This window comes from Nannospalax galili, unplaced genomic scaffold (genome assembly GCF_000622305.1).
Source record: "Nannospalax galili isolate Female #2095 unplaced genomic scaffold, S.galili_v1.0 scaffold1830, whole genome shotgun sequence".
NCBI lineage: Eukaryota > Metazoa > Chordata > Mammalia > Rodentia > Spalacidae > Nannospalax > Nannospalax galili.
The window spans coordinates 277,030-295,630 of record NW_008328092.1 but is presented as its reverse complement, the minus strand read 5'-3'; the positions used below and the strand labels follow the sequence as shown (position 1 = coordinate 295,630).

The window sequence follows — 18,601 nt, the reverse complement described above, 5'->3', positions numbered from 1 at the left end:
AGGACTGCTGGAAGCTCTTGGTCCATGGTACTCTGACGGTTTGCCCAGGAGCTCAGCATGCCCTTGCTACTGGGTCTAGGGAAGCTAGAGCCATTGTGGCCTTGTATATGGTCTCTGGCCGGGGCAAGTCTTAAGCCACTCCCCAGATCTGCTGTCTTGTGGGGTTCTAGAGAATCAGGTATCATGAGCATTTACCCATGCCAATAGTACAGAAAGACCAACATTGACACTGCAGCAGGTCTGAGACGCCAGCTCTGAAGGCCTGTGTTTACTAGGGCTGTCACAGCTTTTGAGGCCTCTGGTGCTTGTATACATCATGCATGTCCAATTATCTGTCACTGAGAATTTCTGAGCTATGGGACTTCTTCTCCTGGGGTAAGTCTTCAAGCATGAGGTTGAGCACATTCACAATCTCATAGTACAGCTCCTGAAGCCTGGAGAGGGAGCAGGAGAGGGGATCTGAGGATCATGTGGGCTCCACATACCACACACTGCACCTGTATATTTGCTACACCTGGCTGGTATGTGTGGGATCAGTAGAGAGCAACTTCTAGCCAGATCAGGTTGGTTGGAATCCCAAATCTGTTGATTTACTGGGGGCCCCAAACATAAGCTACTTTATCTTATGTGTCGCGTTAGAGATAAATCTCTAGGCTCTGAAAGAAGGAACACTGTGGTCATACCTAAACAGTGCCTGGCATGCTCTTGGACCAAAAGTGAGCATTCCCTGTTTTCCTCCTTTTAAGTTTCCATAGTCTCTGAAGGCTTCCAGAGGGATTTCAGGAAGAAGTCAGGCCAATGATGTCTGCTCTTACGAGTTCACTGTAGCTCTCTAGTGTCCACAACCCCTTTGCTGCCAATTAAAACCCCAGCTAGCTTGTACTGAGAATAAGCCCTAGGCCAGATCTTCACAGACAACCTATCATTGTCATCTAATAGGTCCAATGGCTCCTTGGGCAACAGGTAGGAAAGGAGCAGACACTTATCCAAAGTCACACGGAGGATAGTGGCAAAGCCAGACCAGGAGCCTTGGCCCTTGACTTACCATCCCATGCACTTTCCCTGCTCCCTGAGAAGGGACTGGTGAGCAGAGACCTCAGGGGTTGAGAGCTGAAAGTGAAGGAGAGCTGGGAGGGCCACGGGAGCAGAGGCCCCTCAGCCACAGACCTGTCCTCACAGCAGCCTAGCCCCCTGCTACCCCTGGGATACTGCACTCCCAGGAAGGGCCCTGGTGTACCCATTCATCCTGCACTCTAGTCATCAACCCTTCAACCTCCTGGAGTCTGTAACGTGCCCCAGCCTTGAAGAAGCCCTGGGGACCCAAGAATAGCTCGGCTGGGACTAACTTTTTGACAGTAGCATCTTGGTTGTCCAGAGTGGACAAGTAGACATTGATGAAGGGGAGGCTGGTGCCAAAGTCATCCAAGACCATGGGGTCAGTGTGCCGAAGGGTCGTCTTGAAGTCCTCCACCAGCTCACTGAAACCCTTGCCACCACTTTTCTAGAAAGGGAAGCAAAATGAGAGATCAATAGGAAAAAGGTAACACTATAGCTACCTAGAGATCTAAGGACCCTCATGGATTTCAGGAATCGTAAACCTTGTCAGAAATTCATCCTGACCTTGTTGACACCCTGAATGAGGTAGGCTTAGGAGCCACCATCCCTGATGTGATGCCAGGGGCGTGTGAAGGAGCCAAGGTGTCTAAATGTGACTGCATGTGGCCTTCTCCAGCCCTGAGCAAATCGTGGGCACAGCCAGACTGGTAGACATTTCTGCCACAGACAAGAAAGAGGCTGAGGAGAGATGTACTCAGGAATGAAAGACCTAGCAAGGCCCCCAAGCTGAACCAAGTGCTCAAACAGAAATGATGAAGAAAGCTAGCCCACATGGTGGCACTGTGCTTGGCAGAAGCCTTCCAGCCCATTGCGTTTGTTCTTGTTCTGGTTTTAGAAGCATGGAAATACTAAGGTGGAGTGTCACCCTGCCACCCTCTTATCCTCATCCATCCAGCGGCCTTGGGGCTATGCTGCCTAGCACCGGATGAGCTCTCAGTAAGTACCTTCTACACAAATGGCCTGACCCAAAGGGATCCACGGTGGAAATCTATCCACAAAGGAGGGAACACTCAACACAGCACTCAACACTCCAAATTGCTCAGAGAAACACAAAAATATAGAAAGAGAAGCTTGGCTCTAGAGGACCCAGGGGAAGGTGCTTGCCTTACTTAAAGCTACGTATACCTTAGGCCACCTGTCCTCTACCTGGGCCCAAGGCTCCTCTTCTTAGCTGTTCCTTTACCTTGACTGTCCCTCTGTCTGCCTGCATGGCCTGTTACCTTGCCTATAGGGCCACCTACCTGTGTGTTCACCAGTCTACTGACATCTTCCTGCTGCCGCTTCAGGATCAACTGCTTCTCCTCCGTAAGCATCATGTGCCTCTCCATCATCAGCTCCCGCTCAAACTTCTTAATGGAGTCCTAGCAGGTCAGAGGATAGAAACCAAGGTTACACTCTCTCTGCTATTCTCCTTTCCCAGTCTTTCTCTTTGCTGGGCTTGTCCTGCTGCTCAGGCCTCTAAAGGAGGATTCACCCCCAACTCAGGCTGCCACCTGCAACTGCAAAGCTCCACTAGCCTGCTGGCTACCACCATGAGGCAATGAACTCTGGAAGAAAAGTCAGTGCGTATGTGAGGGGTCCATCTGGCCACCCCCATTTCACTTCAGGAGTGAGATACAATTCCAGGTTGTTTTAGAAACATGGCCCACACCTCCGCCTGCCACACTTAAGCTGACCAGCCCCCACCCCTCTAAGCATAGTCTCACCTCTGTGTGCATGATCATCACACCCACAAACATGTTGAGGAAGATGAAGGAAGCAAGCAAGATGAAGATGATAGTGAATACCCGGCTCACAGTAAACTTCCTCTTGTCCAGCTGTTCCTGCAGATTTGTCCAGCCATCAACCTAGTCAGGCAGGGCAGGGTACACTGAGCTCCAAGGTCCAGCAGAATAGGTTTCCAAGCTGCCTTTGTCAGGACAGCCACGTCTCTCCAACACTTCCCCACCCACTGCAGTCTACCCCTGGTGATTCAGCAATGCAGGGCACCACTAGGTGGGGGCAAAAATGCCTCAGGGGTCTTTTCTCCAAGATTCCCATTTCCTCTCTAAAGACACTGCCAATTCTAGGCCCATCTTTGGAGTTAAAAACAAACACGCTTTACAGAGTTCAGCAGACACCTAGACTTTGAGGCTTAGGTTTTGCTTACCCTGCGTTGATTTGTGATGGCTTCTTTTCTTACTGTCTTTCTTTCTTTGAGACAAGTTTATACTGTAGCCCTGGCTTGCCCGAAGCACACACTATGTAGGCCAGGCCAGCCTCAAAAACACAGAGTTCCACCTGCCTCTGCCTCCTGAGTGCTGGGATTAAAGGTGTGTACCACCATGTCCAGTGTGACAGCTTATTTTCTTCTTTAAAAAAAAAAAAAAACTTCTTAAATTTTTTAAATTTTATGTGTATGCACGTATTGCCTGCATGTAGGTAAGTGCACCCACGTCATACAATGCCCGCGGAGGTCAGAAGAGGCTGTCCGATCCCTGGGACTGGAGTTTCGGACAGTCGTTAGCTGCCATGTGGGTGCTGGGATTCGAACCTGGGTCTTCTGCAAGAACAGCCAGTGTTCTTAACTGCTGAGCCATCTCTGCAGCCCCAACTGCTTATTTTCAAAAAGGCAATGTAAAATTTCATTTATAACCTATGTTTAATCAGAATTAAGTATTATTTGAGAGTTATTACCCCTTGGAACATTTGGAATAATTTCCAAAGTCACAGGAGAGAGAGACAGAAATAGACCCCTGTCCAGGGTACTGGCCCCTGGCTAGTCCTGGGATGTCACCCTCCATCTTTCCTGTACCCAACTAATAAGCACTTGAACATGGGAAAAACTTCACAAGAGACCCAGCATGGCTGCAAGATTACAAGTTCTGGACAGTCTCTTCTCCAGGCCTGCCCTCACCACCTTTCCCAAACACAGTACCGTGGCCAAGCTGAAGAGGGTGAAGAAAGCCACAGCCAGATTCCCCCAATTATCCAGGTCTCCCTTCTCTGGAACTCCAAACAGGCAGAATCCCAAGATAGCGAAGATAAACATGAGGATAAAGAGTAGGGTCAACACAGAGGCCATGGTGTAGACTGTCTGGCCCACAGCAGTAATGAGGGTCTGCAAGACAGAGACACTGTAACTAAGTAAAGGTGCCTGGCTAAGCCCATCAGAGGACAGAGGTCCAGCTACCCGGTTCATAATTTCCCTTTCCTATGGGCCATACCTGGCACACAGTAGAAGTATCAGTTGAATGGATAAATGAATAGTCAGAACAGTGCCCAGACCAAGGGTTGCATCAGTCTCACAGTGGCATCAACCCTCAGTATTGGGCAAATTATACACACTATCTCAGATCTGGGGCCCTACAAGGCAGGACAGGGAGGAGGTGGCTTCAGGCTGACACACTGAACAGAAGCAGTAGGGTCCTCAACAGCTGGGTGTCCAGCTGACAGAACTCTGTGTGTAAAACTAAGGATCTGTTTTCTTGCAGAACAGGTTTACTGCCATTAGGTGGAAGATAGAGTGCCATTTTAATGATTAGAGGACAGGAACCAAGAATGTGCCAGATTCTCATTGGTTACAGGTTCTGTTACAAGCCCCACCCTCAGTAGCTCTAGGTCTCCCTGGCCAGCAGCCCAGGCCAGTACTCAGAGCACATGCAATCTAGGGTCATATCTGCATCCCTCAGTACCTAGGAGCCCATGAAATCCCAAAGGCTACAAGAAGAGCTGGTCATACCCAGGAAACTACCTCAGGGTACCAGATTGTGTTTAATGACAGAAACCCCTGAGGTTCAACATGAAATGCACATTTGAGTACATGTTGTGTCTGCATGCGCACCGGTGTCTGTGTGTCTGCAAGGACCAAAGACTAAGCAGAGGTCTGAAGCCACTAAGCCACTAAGAAGCCTGGATGGCTCTGGAATACAGCCTTCAGCCATCAAGGGCTTCTCCAGGCAGGAAGGGTAGGCTGCCCCTTCCATCCTTTCAGCCCCAGGTATGGTCTTAGCTTTCTGGCCAGGCTGCCACAAGACAGTCAAGGCTGATGTCCCCAGCGTCAAGAGTGTCTAGATGGGGTCATTTTGCCTTCCTTCTAAGACACAGCTCCTCCTGTCTTTCTGCCTCCCTCCTTTAAGCTGCCTTTCCTCCAGCCCTCAACACATCCACATCACCCTCTTCCTCACAGGACTCCCACAGATGTTTTCCACCTACATTCTACGCCATCCTCCAGTCTCACCTGAAAACCTTCACTCCCAGGAGCCCCCTCCAGGGACTCTGCCCTCAGATTCAAGGGTCATCCTCTGCCTTGTCCTTGGACCCCCTGCTTCTATGGCTAAGTCCCTAATTCCAGACATAGCCAGGCTTCAAGCTTCCCACTTCCTTCCTCTAATGTCTTGGAGTCTCTGCTCCCAGCCTCAGCATCTGCTCCCCTGGTCTATCCTGTCGTCTTCCTTGGGGCTGACAGCATTGTTATTGTCCCTGGTCTTCCTTTGGCGACCCTACAAACACTCTAGGCCCATGTTCCTCTCGTTTCCAATACCTTTAGAATATAGGCTAGACTTCCCACTGTCTGATTACTCCTTCACTTTGATGGGCCCAGCACCTGATGCTGATCCCCAGGGTACTAGCCTTCTTTCCCATCCCTTGCTCTACTCTTATCCCTACAGCGCCAGTGCCCAGCACCTCAGACATCCTTATCCCTCCCTGCCAGGACATACTGCAGGATCTGTCCTTAGCCTATGAACAAGGGGTTTGAAGTAGAGGGTGCCAGGATTTGATATGCCTTTAGAAGATCCCTTCAGCTGCTGAGGCATTTCTCCTCTGGTCTCAGTGATGTGGGATACTATTGCGGGAATCCAGGCAAAGGCTGACGTAGTAGGGATTAAAAGCTGTAAAAGAGTAACTACTCAGGAGGCCATGTAACAGGCTTTGAAAGGGAAGCGATAAGATGACACTCAGATCTATGACTTGGAAACTGAGTGGGGTTGGGGGATACCCTTCGCCAGGAAACAAAGTACTGGAAGAGGAACCAGGGTTCAAGAAGAAGGGTGGGGATGAGCAAAGTGTGATGAGCTTGTCGTTTAGACATGCGCCAAGAATACATGAGATCTCCAAATGGCAGTTGTGTCTGAAGGTCGCAGAGAATGGCTCAGGCAAGCTAAGAATTCAGAAAGTAGAAAAGATCACCCAGAGAAAATAAATAGATAGGACACAGAGAGAGAACACTGGATGCAATCCTGAGAAAACAGCTATGGGCCAAGCCAGGGAAAGAAGCACTGAGAAGTCAGCCTGAGAGATAGAAAGCAGAGGCAAGGGTGCCAGGGAATCTCGCCACCAGATTGTAAGGAGGAAGCTGTCAGCAGCCTCAAGGAGGCTAGTTACTCTAGATGAAGGAGAAGAAAGCAGGCCATAGTGAGAGACAAGGAAGTGAGGGTGGGAAGTGCAAATCATTACCCAGAAGCCTGGCCAGAAATTGGGATGGAGGGTTGTGTACACACAAGCACACACAGGCATGTGACTGCATGAGAGCAAGGAATGAGTGGCTGTGGGTGTGTGCCCAGGGAGCTCTCACATTTAGGATCCAGACACACCCTGACTGGACAAATAGACCCAGACCAGCCTCTTCCTGGAATGCAGATGCCAGGGCAAACACATTGTGTCCAGGATGCATGTCTATAGGCCTGGTTGAGGATGAGGAGGTCAACACTGAGGCTTGCTCTGGAAAGGCTAGTAACTCTATGGCCTCAGCTACTCAGGAAGATGGTGGGTGCAGTGCTTCTAAAGCAGTCTTAACAAAATGAGGAGACCTTTCCTAATCAAAAGGAAGAGCAGACTGAGCCACTGGGTAAAGCACCCAGTGGCCAAAGCCACCCGAAGACTGGTGAGTCCCAGCATGCAGCTCACACACAGCATCTGTTGCACACAAAAGTAGGCACTGCAGCGTGGGAAAGAAGAAAAGCTCAGAGAGCCTGTACAGTTAGACACACTGTCCAAATCTCAGCCCTGACATTGAACTACTGACTGACTTTGGGCCTCAATTTATAGCTAATAATCCCTTTCTGATTGGTTTTAGACTGATGACATTGGTAAAGATCAACCTGCCATACAATAAGACTCATTAACAAGATGATACTCAAATCATTATTTCTTGAGGGGCTGACCTGGCACCCCCCAACCCCAGCATACTTACCCTGATGCCTCGGCTATAGGGGATGAGCTTGAGGATGCGCAGGGACTGTATGCCATCAGCGATGTTGTGGTACCTATAATGTTTTCCCTTGATCTTGTGGAGAGAATAAGGCACCAAAATAATGACGATAATGACCACATCCAGCAGGTTATAGCCATCCTTCCAGTAATTGATGGGGTCCACATAGACTTTCATGAAGAACTCACAGGCATAAGTGGAGACAAAAAGGACTTCTGAGATCTGCAAGGGCGGCAAGGGTTGGAGACATGACCAAATGCAGAACCTGGAGTCCTGGCCCTCTCTCTGCTGAGGCCCCCAGTCAGGCATGGAGAGGGAACATTGCTGAGTCACCCATGTGCTCAAGAAGTCCAGGCAGAGTCCCTGGAACTCTTGCTGTACCCGATTCCCTCCTCCTTCTATGTCTTCCACACTGGTGGCTTGAAGCCTAGGGCTAGGTTTGTCCCTGCATGCGGAGGAATGGCCAACTCATAGCTGATCGACAGACTGAAAATGGGTACATATACAGGCCCCAGTCAGTATTCAACATGACAGGCTACCTGACTACAAATATTCCCAGAGAGAAGGCCTCAAGAGTTTTCTGGTCAGCCTGCATGTAGAAGCTTTTATAATATTCATGAAATATGCAAATATCTAGTTATAGTTAACCCATCAACTTAATCATACCTACTTAAAGATCGACTATCTAAGGACATCTGCTTCTGGAGGGCATTCTGCACTCTTCTATTTTTATGCTCTTTGAACCAATATTCTTAACATTCTTACAATCTACAACTCTAGCAGCTTCATTGTTGCTAACAGATCCTTTTGGAGGCATCTAAGATTCTTCTCAGCATCTAAATTCCCTTGTCATCTTGACTATCATCCAATATTCATTCATTATTCACTCACACATGACCAAGAAAGCTTAGACTGAGCACCTAACCATGTGCCAAGTGAGCACTATTTAGGCATTAAGAAATAGATAATGAGTAAGAAAATGTCCAGCCTCCAAGAAACTTGCAATCTTGCAGGAAAGCCAGGAGGAAAAATCCACATTTCAACTCATAGAATACAGTATCAGATAGGGAGGAAAATAAACTCAAGCAAAGGAGCTAGAGCGACCAGGTGAACCAGAGACAGCCCTGCCAGCTGTTTCACTGATTTATTTATTATATTTTTATGTGTATGAATGTATTGCTTGCGTGTATATAAGTGCACCCACATCATGCAAAACCCACAGAAGCTGAAAGAGGGCATCAGATCCCCTGGAGCTAGAGTTACAGACAGCTATTAGACACTGTGTAGGTGCTGGGAACTGAACCCGGGTCCTCTGTGAGAGCTGAGTCATCTCTGGCAGTTATTTTAGAAAAGATGGTCTCATCAGGAATGGCTCCCAAATAAAAGTTAGAAGTCACTTCCTGGAAGCGGGCAGTATAGCTACAAGAACTCCAATGGAGGAGATTGTGTGGGAGCAGCAGGGGATGGCCTGAGGAGACAGGAGGAGAAAGGGTAGAAATGGCTGGAGGGCAGAGCTTGGGAGTGGAGATCTGGAGACATGAAGCTTGATGCATGCATTTAAGAGCCCTCAGCCACTGCCCAGAACTGGAGACTGTGGAGAAAGCTGCCAACAGCAGCTTGGAGATGGGTCAGAGAGTTGACACTCACCCAGATGAGAGGTGTGGGAAAGAAGAGAGTTCTGGATAGAGGGTAGGTTTGCTCAGTGATGCAGAGATACACAGGAGAGAGACCAAGAAGCTCTGCATTTCAGATCCAGCGGCTGCTAAATCTAACCCTCTGGGAAGGGATTGTGATCAAGTAAAGGGGTGCCTTTTGGGGAAAGCCCAGCTTGGTAATGCTATATTATCTTTTTCATGTGTTTGTATTGTTTCCTAGTACTCTGGGAGTTTGTAACCAAGTTCAGAACCCTGGATGCAGTTTTCCTTTTCACACTGACCTTGCCTACTTTGGGCATGAAGGCAGGACTAGTTTCATAGGATGACTTGCCATGTATCTAACCACCCAAAGAGTTTAAAAAAATATTTTATATATTATTTTTATTTTATGCAGATGAGTTTATTGCCTGCATGTATGTAAGTGCATCACATGTATGCAATGCCTGCAGAAGTCAGAAAAAGGTGTTAGATCCCCTGGAACTGGAATTACAGATGGTTGTTAGCTGCCATGTGGGTGCTGGGAACTGAACCCAGGTCCTCAGGAAGAACAACAAGCGTTCTTTATTACTGAGCCATCTTTCCGGCCTCACCAGAAGAGTTTTATATGTTTAGAATTAGAGCTCTCCATGCATGCATGCAAGCCTTTAGTCCAGATTAGTCTGTTTCTCAGAGGGAAAGGGTAGAATTTTAAGTTGCTAAGCCAACACTTTATAGTTGATTTATAGACATACCATTTGAAGTTTTTCACTTTCTGAATCAGTCTTGTACATTTCTTCTAGAAAATTGTTTCAGCTAGGTTTTCAAATTTGCTGGCCTTAAATTATCAGATTTCTTTCTTTCTTTTCTTCCTTCCTTCCTTCCTTCCTTCCTCTCTTTCTTTCTTTCTTTTTTTCTTTCTTTCTTTCTTTTTAACCTAGGGTCTCACCATGTAGCCCTGACTAGCCCTGGAACACCATGTAGATCAGGCTGGCCTCATAGTCACAGAGATCAGCCTGCCTCTGCTCCTGAGTGCTGGGATTAAAGGCATTCACCACCCATGCCCTGCTGACCCATCACTAATTTTTAAAGTGAGATATAATTCACATACCATAAAATTTCCCATTCTAAAGTATAGAATTTGATGCATTTTGTTTTATTAGTTTTGGGTATTTACTTAATACTCTTTCTTGTTTTTTTTTATTGTGGCAAGTAAAGTATACATAACATAAAATTTACCATTTTAGGGCATACAATTCAGTGGCAGTAATAACACGCACACTATTGCACAACCTTCACCATCATTTACAGAACTATTTCATTATCCAAGATAGAAACTATGCCCAATAACCCTACATCCCCTCTCTCCTCGAGCTAAGGTAAGCTCTATTCTACTTTCTGTTTGAATCTGCTCATTCAAGGTGCCTCATATAAGTGGAACCATACATTTTTGGTTATATTTGTGTCTACCTTTATTTCACTTAATGTTTTCAAGATTTACCCACATTGTAGTTTACCAGAATTCCATTCTTTTTAAAAGCTTTTAGTATTCCATTATATGTATATACCACTTTGTTTATTCATTAATCTGTTGATGGGAGTTTATGTTACTTCTACCTTCTGCCTTTGGTGAATAATGCTGCTACGAACATGGATGTACAAGTATCTATTTGAATGCTTGCCTAAAATTCTTCTGGGCAAATGCACAGGGGTTTCTGGAGAACTTCCAAACTGTTTTCCACAGTGACGGCACCATTTTACATTCTCACAAGCAAGTACAAAGATGGTTCTGATCGCTCCACACCTTCACAAACACTTGTTATGCTCTTTGCTTTATGACTGCCATCCTAACGAGCATGGCATTGTATGCCACTGTGGTTTTGATTTGCACTTCCCCAGTGACTGGAGATGGTGAAAATCTTATGTGCTTACTGGCCGTGTATATCTTCTTTGAAGATACTACTGTCTATTTAACTACTCAAGCCCTTTGCCCATTTTTTATGATATTGCTGTTAAACTGGAAGTTCTTCACAGTCTTTTTGTTTGCTTTTTAAATTTATTCTTTCACAATTTCATATACAAAACGGACTCAAATCACACTCCCCCACTATCCTCTCTTAGCTCCTTCCCCCGTCACTGAATCCCTTCTTCCCAAGAAGTACCCCTTTTATTTTTGTGTCTTTTCTGTGTATAGCTAACTGCGTTTAATTAGGGTTGCTTGCATGAACATAGTGATGGGTTGTTTACAGGATTGCCTTACCCATGTGGTGTGTACACCCTGGAAAAATGTCTCTCCCACCCCCATCAACCATTAACTACCTATAGCTCCTCAGGGAGGGGAGACCCTCCCCCATCTATGATAAAATGTTGTTCCCAGTCTTGTGCAAGGAATCACTGCTGCTGTGAGTTCATGGGTACAATGGCCATGTCATGTCCAGAAGACATCATTTCACAGCACTCCTCCCCACCCTGTAGTTCTTAGGTTCTTTCTACCCCCTCTTCTACAAATGAGCCTTGGAGAAGTGATAGAGATGTCCTGTTTAGGGCTGAGCACTCAACTGTCACTTAGTCTCAGCACTTTGACCAGTTACGAGTTTCTGCATTAATTTTCACCTTCTCTGGCCAAGCCTGAGAGCAGCACTAATCTATGGATATAAATATAAATATTTAGAAAGTAGTTTGACACCATGTCCATTTAACAAAACAACAGTGGTAACTCCCTGCTTGGGCCTATGACCTCCCTAGTCATGGGCTTTTGACCAGGTTTATAGTACCAGGCATGATTTCCTCCTGTGGAGTGGGCCTCAAACCCAACCAGAAAATGGTTGGTTGCCTCCATAACAGTCATACTATTACTGCCCCAATGGGCACACCTTGTCTGGCAAGTTGTTATTGTTGCTCGTAGGGTCCACAGCCGGGTAAATGTTCATGACTTTTTCCACCAGGAAGCCTGCATAGTACTATGAAAGCTACCTAGCAGGTTGGTTGTTGTTGTTTTTAACATTTATTTAGAGTATGTGTGTGTGTATGCGTGCATGCATGCATGCATGTGCATGTCACAGTATGTGTATGGAAGTCAGAAGACAGCTTGTGAGAACTGGTTCTCCCCTTCCACCATATGGATTCTAGGGATTGAACTCAGGTCAGGCTTGGTGGAAAGTAAGTGTCTTTACACACGGAACCATCATCTGTCTGGCCTCTTTGTTATTATTATTATTATTAGTAATTTTACTTTTAAAATAGGGTCTCATGCAGCCCAGCTTAGCTTCTAAGTCCTTATCCTCCTCCTCTACTTCTCAAGTTCTGAGATTACAGGCATGTGCCACTATACTCAGCTATGTATTTTGCTTCTGTTTTTCGGTCTCCCTGTTGCCCCAGCTGAACTACTATGTGGCCTCTAGAACTTATTGTGTAGATCAGATGAGCTTCCATCTCAAGACCTCCCTTGCCTCTATTTCCTGAAAGCTGGGATTAAAGACATACACCACCATTCCTGGCTAACACAGTCTTTAAAATTTTTTGTTATTATATTTACTTATTTATTATGTGGGTGTGAGTACACGTGTGCCACAGCAAGCACGTGGAGGTCAGAAGACATCTTGCAGGAGTCAGCTCTCTTCTTCCTCTGTTTGGATCCTAAGGATTGAACTCAGGTTGTCAGGCATAGTAGGTGGCATCTTTACCTGCTGAACCATCTCAACGGCCCTCAGCCATATGTTCTTGATAATCCTATCCTTTATAAAATATATTGTTTGTAAATATTTTCATTCTGTTGTCTTTTTCTAACTTAAAAAAACTTTATTGAGAATTTCATACATGTATATAAGGTGTTTTGATCAAATCCATGCCCACTCTCTTCCCTCTAACACCTCCCATATTTCCCCATCACAATTTTTCTGATAATTTCATGTACTTTTTCTTCTTCTTTGAGTTCTTTATTTTTTACTGGGCTTTTGGCTACTCTATCATTCCCTTTTGAAGAGGTAACCCTAAAATTTTTTAAGGATTAAAGTTTCCAAATATTTTTGACATTTTTGAAGAGGCCCAAGGACATTGTGAGTTTTAGCCAAGAAACTGGCTACTTTTCATTGGGGTCTTTTTATCCTAACTACCTAGAGAATTCTTACGGCTACTTTTCTTTGGGGTCTTTTTTACCCTAACTGCCTAGCCAGTTCTTATGTTAGTTATCTTTCCAATCTCTTGGTAATGTTTTTGGATGCACAGATTTTTTTTTATTTTGATAAGATCCAATTTATCTGTTCTTTTTTCTTTTCTTGCCTGTGCTTTTAGTATCACACCTAAGCATCTATTACAAAGTTAAAGGTCAAAGGTTAATCTCTACCTTTTCTTCGAAAAGTTTTAGCTCTTATGTTTCAGTTATAGGTCCATTTTTAGTTCATTTGTGCATATGGTGCTTCATGGTAGCAACTCAGTCTTTTGCATATGAGTGTCAAGTTGTTCTAACACTACTTATTATTTCTCCATTGGATGGTGTTGGCACCTTCGTCCAAAAATCAGTCAACCATAGCTACTTAGGTTTACTTCTAGACCTTCAGCTCTGTTCTGTTGCCTATATATGTCGTTATACCAGTTCTATACTGTTTTGAATGCTGTATCACTGTAATAAGTTTTGAAGTTCATACAAATTCTCCAACTTTGTTCTTCAGTTTAAAAAATTGTCTTTGGCCAGGCATGGTCTGTGAAATGGAGGTCAGTCTAGTCTATATAGTGAGTTCCAGGCCAGCTGGGCCTGCAGAGAGACCCTGTCTCAAAAATAACCAAAAAATTATTTTGGGCTACTTAGGGCCCCCTGTACATTCATATAAGTTTGAACAAGTGCTGTTCTATTTCTGAAGTACAAGGGAGACTTTCGAAACTTTAGTAAGGCTTGCATTGATCTGTAAGATGGTATGCCATTTTAAAAGTTAAGTCTTCTGATGTGCTCTAGTTTCATTTCTGTTGCTGTGAACAAATACCCTGACAACAAGCAACTTAGTGGATAAAAGGCTTATTTTAGCTCACAATTCCAGGTTAGCCCATCACTGCAAGAAAATCACAGCAGAAGCTTGAGACGGCTGGTCACAGCATGTCCATAGGCAAGAACAGAGAGAAACAAATGCATGCATCCCTGCTTACTTACTTGTCGTGTTCAGCTAGCTCTCTGTAGTCTTATATAGTTCAGGACCCCTGCCTAAGGGATAGTGCCACTCACAGTGGACTGGGTCTTCCTGAATTAAGACAGTCCCCCACAGACACACCCCTAGGCCAGCCCAATGTAGACAATCCTTCATTGAGGCTCTCTTCCCAGGTAATTCTTGTGTCAAGTTGACAATTAAAGCAGACCAGCACACAATCCATGAACAATATATTATGTACTGAGGTAGTTTTTTTATTTCTTTCAACATTCTTTCACAAAGTTTTGTAATTATCAACATTCTTATCTCGCATCTATTTACTTATTTCTAGGCATTTTATTCTTTTGGATGCTTTCTTTTCTTTTTTGTTTCATTAGACAGGGTCTTATGTATCCCAAACTGGCCTCAAACTCATGATGTGACCAAAAATGACCTTGAATTTCTGACACTCCTGCTTTTGCCTTCTAGGTGCTGGGGTTTTTGGGGGGAGATTGTTGTTTTTTCAAATTTTTATTATTTTTATTTTATGTGTATGATTGTATTGCCTGCATGTACCTGTGTTGTGCAATGCCTGACGAGGTCAGAAGAAGCTGTTGGACCCCTTGGGACTGGAGTTACGGACAGTTAGCTGTCATGTGGGTGCTGGGATTAGAACCCGGGTCTTCTGTAAGAACAACCAGTGTTCTTAACCACTGAGCCATCTCTCTAGCCCCAGTGCTGGGGTTTTTAAGCATGCACCACCATGACCAGTTTTATGAGTTGCCGGAAGTTGAAGCCAGGGCTTCGTGCATGCTAGGCGAGCACTCTTCCAGCTGAGGTATACCCCAGCCCTCTCTTTTGGATGTTATTATAAATAGAATTGTCTTGATTTCCTTTTCAGACTGGTAACTGCTGGAGTTTGGAAATAGTTTGATTTTGAGTGATCTTGTGTCTCACAACTTTGCTGAATTTATTTAACAGCATTTAATCTCTCTCTCTCTCTCTCTCTCTCTCTCTCTCTCTCTCTCTCTCTAGTACTGTCATGTAAGTTCAAGCCAACTCGAAGAGTAAAGATTCTTACTCTTTTCTTTCCAAAGTGGGTATCATTTTTTTTTTCTTGCCTAATTACTCTGGCTAGAGTTTCCAGTACAGTGTCGAGCAGGGCAAAAAGCCATCATTCTCTTTTTTCATTTGTTTGTTTTGTTTTGTTTTGTTTTGTTTTTGTTTTGAGACAGGATCTCACTATGTAGCTCTGGCTGGCCTGGAACTTACTACATAGACCAGGCTGGGCTCAAAATCATAAAGATCTGCTTGCCTCTGACTCAGAAGTCCTCAGATTACAAGCATGTGCACCAAGCCTGACACCAGTCCTCTTGTTCCTGATCATAAGGTGAAGACTTCTAGTGTTTTACTATTAAATATGATGTTAGCCATAGATTTCTTTCATTAATAACTTTGATTTGGTCAATGAATTTCCGTTTTATGCCTAAGTTCCTAAATGTTTTGGTTTTGCTTGTTTTAGCATAAAAATGTTGATTTTTATCAAGTGAAAATAATTTTTCTATATTACCAGAAATGATTGTGTGGATTTTTCCTTAATTATATTGGTCAGTTACATTGATAGGTTGATTGAGTTGTGCAGCATTGAACTCAGGGATTCCTACCACTGAGCCTTGATTTTTGTTTTTGATTTATAAATCACTCTTGTGTTCTTGGAGTAAGTCCCAGTTGGTCACAGTATATAATTATGTCAAGTACACTGTGGGTCCAGTTTGTTAATAGTTCAGTGGGGATTTTTGCGTCATCATTCATAAGTGATAATTGTCTGTAGCTCTTTACTTCTGGTCCCTTTGTCTGGTTTGGTATCAGGGTAATGCTAGCCTCATGGGATGAACTCAGAAATGTTCCATCTTCTATTCCTTTGGTAGTTTGAGAAAGACTGCCATTGATTTTTGAGCTTTTATTGTTTCTTTGATTCCTGATTCAATCTTTTTTTAAGACTGTTTGGATAGGTCCATTTCCTAGTTTTTCATAAATCAGCTTAACAATTTACATATTGTCTGTTTTCTTTAGCTAATTTGTTGGTATACAATTGTTTATCACCTTCTTCTATAATTCCTTCTCTTTCTGTAATTTTTCACTTCTGGAAGTAATTTGAATCATCTCTTATTTGCCCAATCTAGCTAAGGTTTTATCAATTTTGCTGACATTTTCAAAGTACTAACTTTTGGATGATCTGGCTGATATCTGTCACCCCACTGATTGCCAGGATCTATGTGACTGATCTGCTTGGCTGGGCAGGTGTCCCCTACTCCAGAGCTCACTGCTCCATGCCCCGCTGGAAGGCACACATTTGAAGAGGGTACACGAGTAGCTGCACTCCTGCTAGAACCTCCAAAGAACTAAGCTTTTCCCCCTACTGTTTATTTCCTTCTTTCTGCTAGTCGGGGGTTTAGTTCTCCCTTCTTTTTCTAGTTTCTTGAGGTAGTTATCGACTTGAGCTCTCCTCGCATTTATAGACATGCGCTTCCTTTGGGCTCTGCTTTCACTGCATCCCACGTATTTATGCTGTTTTCACTTTCATTCATCGAGTACTTTCTACTTCCACTCTGCTTTCTTCTTTGACCTAAAAATTGTTTAAATTGTGTTATTTACACATGTATAAAATGTAAGAACCACAAATGAGAGAAAACAAAATATTTGTCTTTCTGAGATTGGTTTAATTGGCTTAGTATTGTTTCTAGTTGCATCCATTTTACCACAAACGACATAACTTCATATTCTCTCTCTCTCTCTCTCTCTCTCTCTCTCTCTCTCTCTCTCGCTCGCTCGCTCGCTCGCTCTTGCTCTCTTTGGTTTGTTTTTGTTGTTTTTTTTTTTGAGTCAGGGTCTTTCTGTAGCCACAGCTGGCCCAGAACTCACTATGTAGATCAGGCTGGCCTCTATCTCACAGCTATCCCCCTGCCTCTGCCTCCCAAGTATGGGGATTAAAGGCATGGGTCACCATTATGGCTGAAAAAAATTTCATTGTGTATTTTTAATTTTCCTTATTCATTTCTCTGTTATTGGACACCTAGGGTAGTTCTGTAACTTAGCTATTATGAACAGTGCTGCAATAAACTTTGTTGTGCAAGCATCTCTTTGATATATTGAATTGGGGTCCCTTGGTTAATGTCATATTTCTAGTTTTGGGGAAACCTCCATACTGATTTTCATAGAGGCTAGGTTAGTTAGCACTGCCACCAGCAGTGTATAAGGGTTCCCTTTTGTCCATACCCACACCAGCATTTGTTGTTTGTGTACACATGGATACCAGAAGAGGGTGTTGAATCTTTTAGAGCTGGAGTTAAAAGCCTTTGCAAGACACCTGGTTTGTTATATGGGTCCTAAGATCTGAACTGGGTTCCCAATGATTGCACAGCAAGTGCTCTTAACTGCAAAGCCATCTCTCCAGCCCTTTGTTATCTTAATGGCTGACATTTTGACAGGAATAAAACGGAATCTTAATGTGGTTTTTATTTACATTTCCTCAATGGCTAATGAGTTTGAACATGTTTATTGGCCATAAGTATTTCCTCTTTTGTGAACTGTCTGCTCATTTCATTAGTCCATTTATTGATTAGATTGTTTGCTTTATTGTTGCTAGGTGGTTTTTTAAAATCTTTGTATGTTCTAGATATGAATCGTCTGTCAGATGCACAGCTGACAAAGATTTTCTCTCCTTGTCATAGGCTATCTCATCATTCAGCTGTTTCCTTTGCTGTACAGAAGCTTTTCAACATCACAAGGTCCTGATTCTCTATTGTCGGTCTTAGTTCTTGAGCATCTGGGTTCTTTTGTGAAAAGTCATTTCCTATGCCTGTGTCTTGAAGTGTTCTCCCTACTTTTTCCTCTAGCAGCCTCAGAGTTTTATGTGTCTTATGTTAAGAATTTTTTCATTTTTGTGCAAGGTGAACACTAAGGATCTAATTTCATTCTTCTCCGCATGGATATTCAATTTTCCCGGAGCCATAGTGGGGAGATGGGTAAGTAGTGTACACATATGTACAGGAAACCAAAGATTGATGTCACGTGTCTTCATCAATTATTCTCTACCTTATATATTGAGGCAGTCTCTCACTGGACTCAGCTTGCAGATTCAGCTAGCCTAGCTAGCCAGCTTGCTCCAGGGATCCCCTGTCTCTGCCTCCCAAGTACTAGCATTTCAGGTGGGCCACCACAACTGTCTGGTATTTATGTGGGTGCTGGGGATCCAAGCTCTAGTCCTCATTCTTACATGGTAAGCACTTTACCCACTGAGCCCCCCCCGGCCCCCACCACTTGCTGAAGAGGTTGTCTTTTGTCCAATGTGTATTTTTGCTGTCTTTGTAAAATATAAAAAATAATCAGGTGGAGGCCTCTTGGGGTAAGTCTATAGCACAGCGCTCCGCGCCGGGACTCCCTAAGCCTCATTCACCCTTCCACCCCCCTGCCTCGCCGTTCTATACTCCTAGTTTGAGCCCTGCGCCATTCCTAGTCTTGGGGCCCCAGACACCTGGGGAACCAATACT

General features: G+C 44.3%; 1 protein-coding gene across 3 annotated transcripts in view; it reads right to left on the bottom strand.

The window, feature by feature from the left end:
- Positions 1 to 281: 281 nt before the first annotated feature.
- The window catches only part of Catsper3 (cation channel sperm associated 3), a 47,302-nt gene continuing 28,982 nt past the window's right edge, over positions 282 to 18,601 (bottom strand). The window contains exons 3-8 of one of the 3 annotated variants that reach the window (XM_008847960.2): positions 7,289 to 7,528; positions 4,034 to 4,216; positions 2,823 to 2,963; positions 2,358 to 2,477; positions 1,347 to 1,501; positions 282 to 434 (exon numbers count right to left, since the gene is read on the bottom strand). In XM_008847960.2, coding sequence (XP_008846182.1) covers positions 329 to 434; positions 1,347 to 1,501; positions 2,358 to 2,477; positions 2,823 to 2,963; positions 4,034 to 4,216; positions 7,289 to 7,528 — 945 coding nt within the window. In that variant the 3' untranslated portion in view covers positions 282 to 328. The remainder of the gene's footprint in view (positions 435 to 1,346; positions 1,502 to 2,357; positions 2,478 to 2,822; positions 2,964 to 4,033; positions 4,217 to 7,288; positions 7,529 to 18,601) is intronic. The other 2 variants (XM_029569631.1, XM_029569659.1) reach the window with 2 other exon arrangements.